This window comes from Myodes glareolus, chromosome 14 (genome assembly GCF_982192425.1).
Source record: "Myodes glareolus chromosome 14, mMyoGla1.1, whole genome shotgun sequence".
Classification (NCBI taxonomy): Eukaryota; Metazoa; Chordata; class Mammalia; order Rodentia; family Cricetidae; genus Myodes; species Myodes glareolus.
This window is the reverse complement of record NC_142039.1, coordinates 71,591,114-71,608,451: the sequence shown is the minus strand read 5'-3', so window position 1 is coordinate 71,608,451 and position 17,338 is coordinate 71,591,114. Positions and strand designations below refer to the sequence as shown.

General features: G+C 50.6%; 1 protein-coding gene across 4 annotated transcripts in view; it reads left to right on the top strand.

Moving 5' to 3' along the window:
* The window catches only part of Macroh2a1 (macroH2A.1 histone), a 66,245-nt gene extending 49,342 nt beyond the window's left edge, over positions 1-16,903 (top strand). For 2 of the 4 annotated variants that reach the window (XM_087896626.1, XM_087896627.1), the window contains exons 6-9: positions 1,366-1,456; positions 5,462-5,551; positions 7,603-7,777; positions 16,145-16,903. In XM_087896626.1, the coding sequence (XP_087752752.1) occupies positions 1,366-1,456; positions 5,462-5,551; positions 7,603-7,777; positions 16,145-16,310 (522 nt within the window). In that variant the 3' untranslated portion in view covers positions 16,311-16,903. The remainder of the gene's footprint in view (positions 1-1,365; positions 1,457-5,461; positions 5,552-7,602; positions 7,778-16,144) is intronic. The other 2 variants (XM_087896623.1, XM_087896625.1) reach the window with 1 other exon arrangement.
* Positions 16,904-17,338: the final 435 nt, after the last annotated feature.

The following is a 17,338-nucleotide window of genomic DNA, read 5'->3' as shown; positions in this document are numbered from 1 at the left end:
CTTAAGTCTCATCGATTGTGATTGGCTACTTCTCCTGGATTGCAAATACATCACCATCTAAATTCTCTTCCATAATGATCAGACTGACTGCTGGTTTCTTGGGAGGGATTTAAAACGTGTTTTTTTGGTTTGTTGTTCTTTTTCTTTTCTTTTTATTTTTTTTAAGCTGAGAAATCTCAGGTAACAACAAAACAATAGTTTCTCCATTTGAGCTTGGTTAGAATGGCACTCAGGGGGTGTGGCAGAAAGCAAGCTAGGGTTTATGTCGTGGACTATCCTCATTCAGATACCAGCCCTGTCCTCAGCCTTGTGTCTGGATGCCACCTGCAGGCACTGTGGCTGGAGGAGATTAATCAGAAGGGCAGACTCTTTCTGAGTTTGTTCCATTCAAGGAGAACAGACATTCAGCACAGGTATCCCACCTCTGTGGTTTCATTCATGAGAGGAACTGTAGCTCAAAGCGTGATAAGTAAGTACCCGTCTGGGTACAGCCTTGCTGGGGCATACAGGCTTTTCAGATGCCTCTCGGGCAGTGCCACCCAACACCAACCACAGGATAGTCTCTGTGCCTTCTGCTCCCAGCTTCAGCTGCTTTTGTCCTAACCTGATGGGTTTCTCATCAAGGGTCCACTCCCACCCACACAAACTGGCCTTGGCTGCACAGACTGGAGCTCAGAAGTCCCCCAGTCAAGATATGCCTTCCACCTGCTTTATCCAGATGCCATCTGTAAAACAAAAGGGCAGAAGCTATGGTATCGGTTCTGTCCAAAATACATTGAAAAGATTTGCTGGGAAAAGAGAAAGGCCTGGAAAAATATTTCTGCCTGTTCAGGGAAAAACTATGGGCAACTCTGAACATGTATCTGGGCTGGTTCCTGAGCTGTTATCTCAAGGGAGGCAAAAATGGTAAATGCCCGAGAAAAAGCAAAGCCTCCAAGTTGATTGCTGCAGACCAATGGAGAAACTCATTGTTGTGGTTGGCCTGACAGTCCACATTTTTTCAAAGCAGATGCCATGTTTTTGTAGCCTTCTCAGTGGGGTGCCAGCATTGTACAGGCTTCTGCAGGGTGAAGTGGGGCATCGTTGTTTTATTTCTTTTAATCTTTGGAAATGATATCATATGTGTGTTTCTCCTTTTTTTGACTTGTCATTCAAATGTTTAATTTAAACATGTCACATTTGATATTCCTCCTCCTGTCCTCACTCCCATCCACATGTGCGCACACTGCGTGGACTGATTGCCCCTTGGGCTCATATGTTGGAATCGACCAGGTAGGCCAGCCCTGCCATTGGGGCGTTAGTAAATGTGCCTGTGCGTGGGTCTCGGTCCAACACAGTTGATCTACATTTGTTTACCTGTTATAGTTGCAAGTTGTTCAGGCTGACATTGCCTCGATCGACAGTGATGCTGTCGTTCACCCGACAAACACTGACTTCTACATCGGTGGTGAAGTAGGTAATGCCGAGCTGGGTGCTGCCGAGTGTGTGTGTGCATGGTCGGTCGGCCGCGCAGACAGCTTGATCCTCTGACAGCTACGCAGGCTGCATTCATTTCACACTTCCAGCCGTCCCGACCTTCCGGGGCCTTCGTCCCTGGGTTGTGAACTGGAGAAGTCCAGCTGGCCGTCAGCCAGTGCCTCGTGCAGCTGCCCCGTGGGCACTTCTGGTTTGGAAGCTGGCTCAGAGGCAGCATTTCTTTCTCCACCTCACGAGGTACCACTCTGTTGGAGACTGGGTTCCCGCAGGTCTCAGTGACAGGCAGGCAGGGCCACTGTTGTACCCTCATCAGAACAGACATGCAAACTCCCATGCACAGGGCTCTATGCCCATGCCACTGTTATATGTCAGAAGCATGTTTGTTCTTGCAAATGACCTCACAGATTAGACACACAAAGGGGTCAGTCACTCTTTCTAAATGTGTTCCCACATGCAGGGTTTCAGTGAGATTCAAGGTGGATTTAATGAGCTGTCCTTGGACAGCACTTTGAGAAGTGTCCTGCTAGACACAGGAAGCACTTGGCTCCCCCCTGGCAGCTGGCACCTGTGGGTCCAGTGTGCTCATTGCTCAGTGTAGCTGAGGTGACAACTTGAGGGATGTGGGGTCAGGACTCAGCACGGCCCTGAGGGTATGTCGTGAGATCCCCATCTAGGAAGAGCCTGAATCCTAGCTTCACTGTCTACCTATTATAAGACCTGGCCAAGTCATGTGAGCCCCCACGCCTCCTTTTCTCTCCTTGGTAATGAGGGTCTGTGAAGACCAGACAGCACCTATATGGTGGCTCCTGGCTTGTGCTTCCTGGTGGCCTCAGTGTTCGTGCATCTGTGACCTGACATAGGGGTGCTGGGCCTCAGCATTGTTTCGAATGTGGACCCAAAGAGAATGGTGACATTCCAAGTCAGTACCAAGCCCTGTAACCTTGAGGGATGAGACGAGGAGTCCTGGACACTGGGTACAGATAGGCTGGGCCCACACTGCCCAAATTGGCTCAGTGTCACCAGCAGAGCCTACGCTTGCACTTGCTTCAGACGTGCAATTGGGCTGGTGATTCCCCTGGGCATTTTAGACTTCAGACATGGATGGAAAGTGAGCAGATGGCAAGTGTGCAATGCCAAGATGACACCCGGCTGCGGGCAGTTAAATCCCCTCCTAAAAAGGCAGCTAAAACAAAGAGGTTCCTTCTCAAGTCAATAAAAACATGATGGGAAGGAAGTACTTATTTGGATAAAAGTCATAAATGAGTGGCACAGGTCTGGTCTTGTGAGCTGGGGATGCCTAAGGCCTGCCCATCCTGTCCTTCAGGGTGTTAGAGCCCCGGGCAGAGTGTCGCTCATGCACAGGGGATCGCTGGCTCCGTGAACGACTCCTGGTCAGCAGAGCTGAGCAGAGGGGAAGAGGTATAAGCGTGAGACATTAGCGAGTAACGTGAGAAGCAACGGTGGCCTCCCAGGCTGGGACTGGTCCCATCACTGTCACAGCTAGCAAAACCTCAGGAGGAGGAAAGACTCGCAGACAGGAACCCAGTCTTCCAGAGCCCACCTCTGTGCTCTCTGCCTACAGATCCAGTCCAAACTAGTACTGACCTCAGATACCTTGTACAATCCCAAAACAATAATAATCCAGATTCATGCATGGCCTCAATTGGTTCCAGCTCCCACCTTGATGTGAGAGAAGGGAAAGAGGAAGCTAGGAAGAAATGGCTGCACTTTGCATTTTTGGTGTGAATTCCTGAGTCCTGAGACTGCTGGAAGAAGGGATTGGAGTGCAGGAATGCTTAGCCCAGTGATTAACTTTTACCCATCAAAAGTTCTTTCTAACAGTGAAATAGACCACAGGCTGAGCCTGACATTTGTCCAAGCCTAAATTTTTGCCTAGGCTGTTTGAACACTGATACTTATGCCTGCTTTCTAAGCATGAAATAATGTTCTTGTTCTCCTGGGAGTAACACATGTTTATGCTTGGGGGCAAATCAGCCGATTGCTTTATGATTAACCCTGAAGTTGAACCTTAAAAGCAAGAGCCTTACATTAAGAGTGTTGACAATATGGTTGAAAATGGGCCTGTTTCTTGTTAAAAAGTACACGTGTGTCTACATGAACATGTGCATACATGTGTGTGTGTAGGAGTCAAGTCCTGACTGGGTTGATTGCCTGTGACCTCTAGGGTTCAGTTTTTAAGTTTGGGAAATGCATTAAGTGTATTTTTAGCTTGCAGTTTCACTTCTAATTAAAGCAATATTTCTTTGTAAGTAAAAAATTTCAAGTAAACACACTCTTCCTAAGATAAAACACCTTTAATTATAAAGCAGCCTATTTTCTTAGGAAATATTTTATATCATAGAAGGGAATCCGTGATCTTCACAAGTGAAGAACCTGAGTTTTCCAAATTGCTCAGTTCTCAGCTAAGAGTAGATGAGACAGAGCTTTAGACAGTGGCCAACAGAGTGCCCCCCCCCACTTGAGACAGGCTAAAAGGCTAAAACTATGAACTAATTTATTATTTGGACCCCACGCTTTCAGCTGCATGGACATTTCAGCTGGGTGCTATCATGGTCTCACATCTGGGCCAGACCAACTTTTGAGTGTGGGGGCATGAAGCCCAGAGTGGTCCCCTGAGACACATGGCCCATTCAGTTGCCACTCTGGTGCTGAAGTTTGCTATGAACATGGAGTAGCAGCAGGTGAACATCTTCAGGAATGACTTTGAGCCACATAAAGTTCAGGGTGCTTTCAGGGAGATAAAGGCAGAAGCCTTCTGAGCTGTTGCCAGACACAGGATCCCACCACCAGGCTCCCGAGCCCGGTCCTGTCTTAGCTCAGGACTCCTGACCACTCTCATCCACGCACCTGGGGCCGCTGCAGTGACGATGATGGTTCAGTCCCTGCCAGTAGCCTTGCTCTGTCTTCCCTGTGACATGCTCAGGGTCTTCCTCTTGCTTCCAGACACTTCCTGGGTTAGTTCACACCCGAGGAACATGCATGTACAAGAAACAGTAATTCTGGTCTGGCAGGTACTTTCCAGTAGACCTTGGCCAACCCAGGTACACTTAGACTTTCCGAGATAAATGGAGATCTTAGGGGGAGTATTTCATCCTCTCCAAAGAAAAGGACTTTAAAGTGCACAAAACTGAGGAACCAGAGCTTAAGGACGACGGGAACTGCGGGCAGGACAAGCATGAGAAGCTGCTGTCACCACACTGAGATTGAGCTGGGGAGCCCTGAGTTCTCACAGGTGCTGGTCATCTTGGCTTTCATAGCAAACATCCTGGTTTCAGAAAGGCCTTTTAAAAGTTGGGCCCTAAGCAGCCAGCCTTCCTTCCCCGAGCTGTGCAGTACCAGCTTGTCTTTAAGCTCTGCTTCTGACGTTTCCATCCTTTCCCTAAAGCAATTCTGAATCATTAATGTAATTAAGAAAATATTGTCTTGAGACCATTTTTTCTTTCTTTCTTTTCTCTATTTATTTAATTCACATATGACACCACACCAAAGCTGCAACATAGGAACCAAGCCTGCAGTGCTGGCCAGGGGTGGCTATGGGAACACTTTCTTCTTGGCCTTGTTCCAGGAGTGCTGGCTGCTTGATAGGAGGAGCTTGTGCCTCAGCTTCACAGACCTCCTTATTTGGGGCTTCTCCCCGAGATAAGCCCCTCAGCAGACTCATTGGAAGCCAGTGCCACCTGGCTTGTCACGCACTGGAAATCAGGCATGTTTACCAAGAACAGATGCCTCCTCTATATCTCTAGTGCCCCCACCTGTTACCCTGAGAGAGCCTAGTGGCCACTGGCTGAGGGCATATCCTTTCTGGGTTTTCACTCTCTGGCCAGTCAGGGCATAGGTCCTGTTTTGCAGCCTTGTGAAAGTGTAGCTTCTCAGACCACTTAAAGTATGTAATCAAGTGACCTGTTGAGTGTCTGTGTGCCCCAGACAGGGGGTGGCACTCTGACCCTGCCCTGCCCTTGCCTAGGAAACACACTGGAGAAGAAGGGTGGCAAGGAGTTTGTAGAAGCTGTTCTTGAACTTCGGAAAAAGAATGGACCCTTGGAAATAGCTGGAGGTAAGGTGGGCGGACCCCATGCTCATCCAGTGTGGCTTGCACAGTACCCGGGAGGAGCTGAGAGCAGAGGGCATATAGCAGCGCCACATGTCTGTGAGGAAGACGGCCTGTGGGCCTGACCCCTTAGAACGCAGCCTGTGTGTAGTCAGCAGGTGAAGGCTCATGAAAACCACCTTCATGTGCAAAAATTTTTTAGTAGCTCCTGTCTGGTGTGTTATCTCAAATGCAAAGGAATTACAGAAGCCAAGGCTGACAGATCTGAGAGCTGGGAACAATCGAGGGTGAGACTGAGCCACCTGCAAGTCTGCTGGCGAGCCACCTTCTCAGCCAGCTGTGCTTTAATGGGAAACATAAACACCCATTTCTCATGTGCCATAACCACCGTTCCTGGCTGTAGAGGGAAGAAAAAGACTGGGGACGTCCATGGGGGATGGGCTGAAACCCAGAAGTCGGGCTCAAGTTTGGGAACCTTGGGGAGTTAGGTTTGAAGAACAGGGCTTCCTGTGTTCAGTCAAGGAGAGGGGTACCTGCTCTGCATGAAGATAGACTCTCCCCTTCCTCATTTCAAGCTCTTGTTCCTTTTTTATTTATTTATTTTTTTTTTGTTTTTTTGAGACAGGGTTTCTGTATGGAACAGTCCTAGCTGTCCTGGAACTCACCTTGTAGTCCAGGCTGACCTCAAACTCAGAGATCCACCTGTTTCTGCCTCCCACATGCTGGGATTAAAGACGTGCGCCACGACCGCCTGGCTCTTTTTCTGCAGTCCTGGATGTCCGTTTTGTCGAGGCCTTTTTTTTTTTTTTTAAGTAAAAGTCTTGACTAAACGTAGACATTAGTAATTATATATAATGTCTACAGAGGTCCTGTCCGGAGAGACAGCTGGCCTTGCCCAGCAATGAAATGTCATCTGCATCCTGTGGCATTGGAGTATGAACTTTGATCTGTGCCGTGGGGCACGGTGGGCAGAGCACCAATGAAAAAGCTCTTCTAGACCACCCCACCTAAGGCCAACCTTGTACGAGGGTGGGGAGAGAGGGCACAGACAGCTGACCACAGCAGGGGCTACTGGTCACTCCTACCCATGCACCCATTGCAGGCCCACAAGAGAATCTTGGCACATGATATGTTCTGATGGGAGGCAGCCTGGCGCAACCAGAGCTATGACTGTGGGGAGGATGTTAGATTTAGAATGGTTCAGATTATTTTAATAGAATTTTTAGCTATTAGGATTTGATTCTAAGCTATTAGGAATTTGTAGTTACTCAAGCTGTTCTCAAACTTGAGGACTCAGGCAATGTTCTTATCTCAGCCTCTCAAATGCTGAGATTATACCTGACTTAAACTGTTTTGAAAAGTATAGGAGCTAATCTGTTAATGTGTTTTATTCTAGCCCTTTCCCACCCAATTTAGCCCTAGTTTCAAATGCTCCTTAGGGCTCATGTCACCCTATGAAGCACAGCCTTACGACTGTTACTTAACTGTCCTTACGGTGCCCCTGGGGCAATGCTGATTATTCAACAAGAGTGTCTTCCTGTGGGGGCTCCAGCACTGCTCCAGGGGACACAGAGCTTGTTTCAGCTCGCGTGTGGGACAGAACTGAGGCCGTGCCCTTAGATTCCACGTAGGAGAGGAGACAGTCATGGGCGTCAGAAAGGGAAGCGAGGCATCCTAAAGAGCCAGTCTTGTTCTGTTACCGTGGACAGGAGAGCAGGTCACACAACCAGGTTGCCGCTTCTTCAAAGCCTCACGCCCCAAGGCTGCTCGACCTGTGCGTAGGAAGTTAGGCATAGTTACTCTGACATTCAGTGGAACTGATGTGTAAAGCTCCACGCCATGCTTCTGAGACAGGGACCGTGGACATTCCTCAGCAGCTCCCCGGAGCAGTGAGTTGAATGCCTGAAGCGTGGGTCCCAGGTCAGGCTGATGTTGGTGTCATGGCCTGGGCATAGCTGCAGTCTTCCTTGGACACAGACCCACAGAGGCAGCTAAGGGGTCACTCTAGAGCAGGAGAGAGGCCTCCTGTGACATGTACCGCTTTCTGTCCCTTTTAGCTGCTGTTAGTGCAGGCCATGGCCTGCCCGCCAAGTTTGTGATTCACTGTAATAGCCCAGTCTGGGGCACAGACAAGTGTGAAGAGCTTCTGGAAAAGACGGTGAAAAACTGCCTGGCCTTAGCTGATGACAGAAAGCTGAAATCCATCGCCTTCCCGTCCATTGGCAGTGGCAGGTATGGGCACAGGGGCGGGTGTTCTGTCATGGTGGCAGGTACGGGCACAGGGGCGGGTGTTCTGGAATGGTGGCAGGTACGGGCACAGGGGCGGGTGTTCTGGAATGGTGGCAGGTACGGGCACAGGGGCGGGTGTTCTGGAATGGTGGCAGGTACGGGCACAGGGGCGGGTGTTCTGGAATGGTGGCAGGTACGGGCACAGGGGCGGGTGTTCTGGAATGGTGGCCCCTAAAGATACAGCTGTCACTTGATGCAGAGTCTGCAGAGTCTCCAAGCCTTACTTCCTTCAGAAGCACAGTCAAAAGAATGCCAAGGAAGCCTCAAGTGGTGTGGTGTGCTGAGGCTTCCTGCTCTTCCGGGGTCCACCTGGGGTGTCTTCCAACTGCCTGTAACTCAAGCTTCAGAGTAATGTGCTTCTGACCTCTGCAGGCACCTGTATGCAGATAGCATATACAAATATACACACACACATCATTTAAAAAGTCATTTAAAAATACGGTGTGCCGATGAAGAGTTAGAAAGATCTGAAACTCTGTGACAGCAAGTCTCACCACAGAGGAGTCTACAGACAGACAGACCTCCCAGGGTCTCGAGGGGCACTAAGACTCCGGTGGGTTCAAACAGGAGTAGGGAAGCAGGGAGAGAGAAGGAGCTTTCCAGCACACACCTGTAACTGTGTGGTGGTTCACACCTGGACTGCCGTAGAGAGCTGGGGCAAAGCTCTCATCTTAGTGTTCTGCTGCTGTAAAGACAAAGAAAAGCCTTTCCCTGGGGCTGGCTTACAGTTCAGAGATTCAGTCTGTTGTCATGGTGGGAAGCATGGTGGCAGACATGGTGCTGGAGAAGTAGCTCAGAGTTCTACATCTGGATCAGCAGGAAGAGAGCCAGCCACTGGGCCTGGCTTAAACTAATGAAACCTCAAAGGCCATCCCCAGTGTCACACCTCCTCCAGCAAGGCCACACCTAATAGTGCCATTCCTTATGAGCTTATGGGGTTATCCAAACCACCACATCCACTCCCTGGCCCCCATAGGCTTGTAGCCATATTAGAATGCAGAAATGCATTTAGTCCAATTTCAAAGGTTGCTGTAGTCTATGACAGTCTCAGGCATGTTTAAAAGTCCAGAGTCTCTTCTGAGACTCATGGCAATCTCTTAACTGTAACCCCCTATAAAATCAAAAAGCAGATCACATATTTTTAACATGTAATGGCACAGGATACACATTGCCATCCCAAATGGCAGGAAAATGCGCATAGTGAAGAACACTGAACCAACGCGAGACCAGAAATCAGCAGGGCACTCTAAACTCTGCATCTCCATGTCTGACGTCAGAGCGCTCTTAAGAGCTGCAGCTCCTTTCAGCTCGCTTATTGCAGCACACTTCCCTCTCTCGGACTGGTTCCACTCCCGTTAGCGCCTCTCCTTGACAGGTGTTCTGCGACTCTGGTGTCTCCAACACATTGAAGTCTCCACAAGAAATCCAGGTTTCACCTTTACAGCTTCATGCAATGACCTCTAGGCCTCCATTCAGGGACACCCCTGACACATGCCTGGCCTCCTTAGCCATAGAGGGAGGTGGATACAAAGTGGGCAGAATGAAAATATCCAAAGACAAGCACTCGGGGCTGCCCCAGGTCCTGTTCATCATGTACCCAGGTGGACTATGAGACCTACTCTCAAAATCAAAGAGAAGACCAGTGCTGGGACAGTGTACTCCTTCTGCAGCTGAGTGCAGAGGTCGGACTCAGCCATAAACCACTCCTCAGCTCAAGTCCAGGCTTGGCTCCACCATGCCCTGTTGACTAATGGCATAGAAACTCCCGTTGAGCATCTCAAGGCTGTTTGGGGAGATCTGAGAGCTGTGCTGTGGAGAGGGACAGGGTTCCCCAGGACATCAGGCCCTGAATCCTCTCTGCTACCAGCTTGGGCAGGCTGGGGCCAGGCAGGAAGCACAGTGCAGGCTTCAGGGTTTATGCTGGCAGAAACTGAGTCCTCCAGAAGCCTACCTGGTGTCTGTCCTGGCCGAGTGCTGTAGCTTGGATAGAGCCCCTCCCTTGCCTAGGAAAACCATCCCAGTTCTGAGGCTGTGTCCCTCCTCTACCTGAGTAGGCTGGGATAAGGGCAGTGATTGGCTGAGCCCTGTGTTGTGCTGTCTTCCCGGGCAGCCTCTGCCTAGCAGGTTAAAAGCTTTTCTTGCCAAACATTCCCTTCTGCCATCAAAGAACTGTGGAAGGCAGAGGCCCCTGCTTCCCTTTTTGGGCAGCACTGAGATCTCATTACCTAAATGACTCCACGATGGCCAGTCTCTAGCTGTTGCTGACCCTGCTTCTCTGGAGCCTTTGGTACTCTCACTGCGATGGCAGACAGAGCCAGCTGTGGCAGATTCTCTCTGCAGCCTGCACTGTTGACAAGCCCTTCAGTCCCCAGTGTTGTCCACATGAGGAGTCTTTCCTGGACCTCCGGAGGAAGGACCAGAACTAGGCTCTGCAGTGTAGATGAGCTCGAAAGACTCCTGGGCGGGAGAGAAAGAAAGCTCACACCTGTTCCTGCAGCCCGCTCACACCTGGCAGCACGCTGCAGTTGCCATGCCAAAGCAGGAGCTCAGCCCAGCAGAGCTGGGAGCCCCTGGGGAGCCAGTGGGTGGCTGTGTCCTCTGATTGAATATCTCCACTCCAGTCTCTTGTCAACACGTGCGTATACATCATTTCAAGTCAGCACCAGAAAGCCGAGCGACAGCTGACATGTAATACCAGCTCTTGGAAGATGAGGAAGGAGTCTGGCTATAGCGTGAGACCCTACCCTATCTCCTGAACACACAGCAGGGTTGAACCTTCCCTCTGCTGTGCAAGTATCTGCGAAGACAAGTGTCTCATCATACCACAGAACTTGTAGAACTTGTAGGTGTCAGGACCCCTCCCAAAGTAGATTCAAGATCTTTATTTTTATTATTTTTTTATTTTAGCAGAGCTTCTGAATCAGAGCTTAAACAACTATATTTGCTGGGTGGTGGTGGCACATGCCTTTAATCCCAGCACTTGGGAGGCAGAGGCAGGCAGAACTCCGTGAGTTTGAGGCCAGTCTGGTCTACAGAGCTAGTTCCAGGACAAGCTTCAAAGCTACAAAGAAACCCTGTCTCGAAAAACCAAAAAACAAAAATCAAGCCGTACTTATTGCTTCCACCTCCCACAGAAGGTCTGTTGTTTGGCATTATGTTACTGTGCTGTGTGACCTCTGGTAAATGAACCAGTCTCTCTGTTCTTGGCCTTTCTTAATAAGTGAGGCCATGGGGGTCTATCCTTCTTCACAGATGGTTCAGAGGCTCAGTTAATTAATGTTTCGGATGCGCTTTGATCTGCCCTGATGAAAGGTGCTTCTGAAGAGCAAGGCATAGCACCCTTTATCGGAGGTAATAATTTCACGCTCTTTCATATGGCTATTGGGAAATTCTTAATTGAAGCATAAAAGTAATTCCCATAAAAGAACATCTGTTATTACAAACTTATTTGCATTTTTCATGGAGTAAAAGTTTTTAAAAATAATCAATGGGAAGCTTTTAAAGGGCAGAATGCCAAAGGCAGCACATGTGCAGGCTCCCCGGCCACATCTGTCAGGCAGACCTCGTCCCACAACCGTGCAGGCAGCTGCCCCTGCTTTCATGGGGAAAGGATGGGATTATATCTGGCCAGCCAGTAAATCACAGGGGTTATGAGGGGGAATAAAACGACTTGTTTGTGGCATCCAGTGTCTCTGGCATAGAAGTCAAGGGAACACAGTGACACTCTGGGGAACACTTCCCGGAGAGGCTGGTGATGGCCCCCAGAGGTGCTGACCTGCTCCTGTCACCTTCTGGCTTTGACTGGGGCCAGTGGAGACCCCATGTCTATAACCCTGGTCTTGGTTACACCTTGCCATGTTAGACACAAGGAAGGGACCCATCTTGGCAGCACACAGGAACTCTGGGCGGGGCGGGGGGGGGGGACTTGTGCTACCCCTCCTCCTGATTTATGAGCATAGAAGGAAAGCTGGTGTTCTTCAAACCCCATTTATGGGTAACAGAGCCCCAGGCACTGAGAGCTGCTTTCTTTCCACTGTTAAATCCATTCAAAGGTCAAAGAGCGAACTTAGAGGGCAAGGCATGCACCTGAGGTCACACGACTCGTCCTTGACCGAGCTAGAGTTTGCTGTCAGGCAGGCTGGACCCCCGGCGTGCCCGCTGTGTATAGATTTTTCTGGGAAGTGTGGCGAATCTCAGCAGTGCCTGAGCTGCTAGGGCACAGCAGTGTCCTGTAGCCAGGTGGGGCTTTAGAAAGGAGACCAGCACCCACTGTGAAGTCCCGTGGCCTTGCGGGAATCGCACATGTGCTGTTTGAAAGGCTGGAAAGGAGAAGCTGCTCCCCTGCTGGCCTCTAACTGTGGTAATGGAGACCATCCTCAGAACACCTAGGTCCCAGTGCTCTTAGCTGCTCTACAAGATGTAGCCTGGGGCAGCTTCACAGGCAGCCACTCAAAAGCCACAGAGAACGTGGGAAAATGGTAAAGTCTTGAGGACAGCAGCATGGCACAAAAAAAACTCCTAGCAGAAGTGATCATATAGGTGACAGCAACATCCACTCATTACCCAGAGCTCCCCACTTCTCCTTCCAAGACACCTGTCTGGTCTCTGTCTCTGAGATGTGGCTTCTGACAGATTTTCTGGGGTCTCCAGCTGACCTGCTTCTCACAATGGCCCTTAACCCCCTGGAAGTGATAAGGCTTAGCAAGGCCCACCCAGGAGAGGACTCTGCAGACTAGGGGAGCTGGAACATACCCCATATATGTGTCTTCTGAGCTCAGCTTTCTATGGACCCATCTGCTTGGCCTGACAGAGCCCTTGAGATCCCTTTGCACTAGCCCGGGGAGACTGAGGCCAGATGTGGGGAAAGGGTGCTTCAGACACAGCAGGAGTGGCCTGAGGGACACGCACATGGCTCTAGTGGGTGCTGGACAAGGCCCAAGGCAGGTAGAACAGGGGTCAGCCCTGTCTGACTGTGAACACAAGCCACAGACAGGTGAGACCAGGAGAGTCTGGGAGAGGAATCCCTTAGCGGCCTCTCCTCATCCTCCTCACACCTGAGAACACCGGTGCTCACATCCTGCCGCTCCTCCTGCGCAAGAGCAGCTGAAGCCCTGAGTCCTCTCAAGTCTGCAGCTCACCCAAATTACAAAAGAAAGCAGAGACCTGGCAAGACTGGAGTGACCATTCAGATGGGAACTGAGGCGGTACCTGCACCAAAGAGCCCGTGCTATTCGCGCCAACAGCCAGACGCACAGCCCTCCAGTAGAGCTGGGCACCATACCCTGTTTACAGTGCTTACAGTGGCTGTGATACCAACAGCAGCCATCTAGTCACAGCTGTCTGAGGGGCTGGGGTAGTATTCCATCACGGGAACTTATGGATGATCCTGGGACACCAGTTACCTCTAGTGGGAGCCTGGGCCACACCCTGATGCTTAATACACATTATCTTGTCTTGCCCTCTGCCTTCACAGGGCTGGGCAAGTCACAGACAAGGGATCAGTGTACAGCCAAGAAGTCTGCATCTCTCAGCTGCCCTTCCTCTACTATGGGCTAAGGGCATGTAGTCAGGTCTCCTGTGTGCTGCATGAGGAGCTAGCCAAGGCACTGTGGCTACAGCTGCCCTCACCTTTTGCAGGGATGGTGGGTGAAGTGTCAGCATCTCACACATCTGCCAGCAACATGAGGAAAGTGCCTGTTCACTGCTGCTTCCCGCTGTCTCCATGGCCTCAGCAGGCTGCTTTAGGGCCTGGCTTCCCAGGATGAACGGGTTCGCATACATGCAGGGCAGGGCAGCAGGAGGGCATGCTGGGTGTATGAAGAAGGGTGCTGCTGGTGTAAACTTGCAAGTCCAGACTGGCAACCCTGCCCTGCAGCCTGCACGTAGAACATGGTGCCAAAGAATAGCCACAGACCCGAGGGAGGGAAAGCTGCAGGGAGAGCCCAGCCAGGAGTGCCTGACAAGGTGTCCATGATGCCAGCACCAGCTACAGGTTCAGACTTAGGATACAGGAACAGGAAGGAACCTTCCTCCAGCAGTAGTTACATACCCCTTCCAAGGGCCACAGAACTGGAAAGCACTGAGGGTCTGTCAGTAAACACTGAGCAACGAGGAGTGACCAGCAGTGCGCCCAGGCAGTCAGGTAGAGCCTGGGACCACAGGTATGTGCCCCGTGGGGCTAAGGTTAGAGCTAGAAGCCAAGCACAGCAGCTGACTGCGCACACAGGAGGGCACCCTGCAGCCAGCTAGGGAAGTGTTCCTCCAGCTCTGCTCACCTGAGCATACGTGAAGAGACAGGCAGGCCTGTCTCTGGCTGAGCACGGCTCTCGCGGAGCATGGCCTGGATCTTCACATGCAGAGAACAGCTCCCCACACCGAGTTCTCAGGTCCCATCTATCTAGGTTATGCCCATGGACTGAGGTCTGCCTAGTCTAGCAACCGTTAGCTGATCCTGAGTGCAGGCTACAGCAGGACACAGGGACACCCCAAAAGTTAGTTATGGCCTGCACTGTTGGAAAGCTCTTGGCAACTGAAGGGCAAACTCACCTCCTCCGGCAGCCGCACCTGGCATACCCTCTGTTCCTCCATACCGAAGGAAGTCATGGCCCCTGCGCCCAGCTGACCGTAAGACCTGAGACAGTCACCCTAGGTGCCTCACTGTAGCCCGTATTGTCCTGTCCCTGACATCCTCCAGCCTAGCTAGACTACCAGGGTCGCTCTGGTAGCACTGCTGTGTTTAGGGGTCCCTGAGCCTTATCACACCCCACCATTTCCCACAGACTGGGAAAATGCCCTGAGGTGGCAGTTTACCCTCTAAGAATGAAGTATGGGACTGCCCCGGTCTCCTAGATGACAGCAGGTCACAGAAGAGCTTTTTCCTGTGGCCGTGTGACACCTTGAACACTAGCAGCTATGGAGAATGTAACTCCTCAGGTGGTTCGGTGTCACAGGCACACGGTGCAGAAGGCTAGAAAGTGTTGGGAAAAACATTCTCCCTCCAGTGTGCAGACCACCCCACCTAGAAGTAGGTGCCACCCAGGAAGACCAGCCAAACCAGCAGGCCGACTGAGATGGTACACAGTAAGCAGAGGATGTCCACGACAGCAACTCAGGCCAGCACCCGTGCACTGCAACTCCTGGGGGTGCATATGCAGTGTTGGCCAGGACAGCCTGGGCCACACGTGGGTCCATCAGTGCTGAGCTTCAGGACCCGAGTCCATATTCTGTTTAAGTGCCAAACTCCATATGGCATTTTCAGTGGAACCATACATCAGTGGCAGGACACTGATCTGGAGACTTTGATGATATCCTGAAATCAAGACCCAAAGTTTTGCTCTGCAACAGAGTGGCTGCCCTGCCTTGAAGATGGTCTCTGGACCTACAGCCCTTGCTGCTGACACCCAGTTAGAGGGCCGTACAACTGGAGGCCAGAGCTATTCGGAGACACACACACACACACAAACACACACACCCGTGCGCCATGATGGCTCACACTGACAGGACTCTAACGCTGGTTCCAGGAACAACAGAAAAGAGAAGCAGAAGCTTATGCACCCTTGACCATTTCGTGCACATTCAGCATCCCTACTTACTGACCCCCTTCTAGAACATTCCCCGGGCTCTGCCTCCCTTTGAGGATTGTATCATATTCTTCCTGTGCCCATGGTTATTGCCTGTCATCTTGTGAGTGCTGAATGGCTCCGTCTAGATGATGAGTTGCAAAGCCACACTTCTGGTTTTAAATGAGTTGCTTGTTAAGCATGCTGCAGGCAGACAACACCAGACCAGGTGAATCGACTCTAGAAGCCTAACAGAGAGAGCAGGCAAATGGAAATGAGTTCATAGCAAGCAGCCTATCAGATGAGTCGGCTGTGTTCCCCTTTGAGACGGTGCTGAGCAGTGTTCAGGGTGAGCTTCTGGCTTCTTCCTGCCGCAGGCATTTTTTATAGTATGATTAGAAATGGTTTGCCTTCTGGTATGCTCAAGATCTCTCTGTTCTTAATGTCATTGAACTGTTACTCTGTCCTTGGGTCAGAGCCAGTCTTTCTCAGGGCGAGGAGTCTAGGAGGACCCCCAAGATGGCCGTGCTCTGAGACGGGAGAGGTCACATGCAGATCGAGAGGTCACTCCCAAGTACAAACAATACATGACAGTTCCCTAGTCGACTTGTCCCACAAGGACTCTCTTACACTCCTACATGAACACCTCCGGGGCTTGGTAAACTCCAGCCCTAGTGAGGACCCTGCAGGGGAAACCGAAGTGGACTCATTGTGGAGCCCCGAATGCTGACCACTGTGTTCTCTCCTACAGGAATGGGTTCCCGAAGCAGACGGCAGCCCAGCTCATTCTGAAGGCCATCTCCAACTACTTCGTGTCCACTATGTCCTCCTCCATCAAAACCGTGTACTTTGTGCTTTTTGACAGTGAGAGTATCGGCATCTATGTGCAGGAAATGGCCAAGCTGGATGCCAACTAGGCCAGTGGTCCCTAGAGCCAGCACAGACCATGCCCCCTGCCTCCGACTGGAAAGAAAGAAAGAAAACAAAAAAATAACCTTTGCTCTTACTGGGAGGTGGGACTGCTTTTGTTTTCAGTTTTGCTCATCTAGGGAAAATAAGGTTTTGGTTTCCAGTTTGATTGTTTTGGGCCTTCTGAAATGTTTTCTGTTAGCACTGATAGTCAGCATCGTCCTTGTCAAGCACTGTGGTCCAGACCGTGTCTGACTTAGTTAACCTAGGGGATTTTATAGTTTTTCTTTAATGAAGTCCTGATTAACACAGAGCAGTGGGGAGGACGGTCCCTCTCCCGTGTCGCAGCAGCAGGAAGCCCCATTTGTAATGTGTGTTGTGGTGCTTTACTGTACACCCAGTGGCGTTCTTTTTACTATAATGTTCTTTCCCTCAGAAGAAAAATCATAAAATTTGCAAAAGACCTAACTTTTGTTTACTTTTTGTCTTAATGATAGATTTGAAAATGAAAAATGTTAAAGACAGAACTGAATCTGTTGTCCTTAATTATATTTGCAATTTGAAATTTGTGTGAGTTGATTTAGTAAAATGTTGAACTGTTGTGACTGGCATGTTTTGCATTATTGGACCTGTGTGTACCAGGCCAGTCTCCCTAGGACATGGGTCTTCTTATCCTACAACCCAGAAGGCTCCCAGATAGTCCCTCTGCCTTGGCCAGTAGGTTGGACATCTACTGGCCCAAGGGGTGTGTAGAGAGTTCATGTAGCTTCAGATCTCCTGACTATGGTCCGGGTGTCTGCCCCGTTTCACAGAGAAGGCAGGCTGTGTACCCAAAAGCCACGCAGGTGGTAAGTTGCGGGTACAGAGATAGCCTTGGACTCTGGGCCAACCTCCTACCCTCCTGACTCCTGTCTGACTTGTGCCTGGGCTCTACAGATAGAACTGAAGCCTCAAGCCCTCTCCTGGTTTATATTTGGTCATACCCCTGAAGAAGGGTCCCTGGCAAGAGGGTCCCCAAAGACATTGTGCCACTACC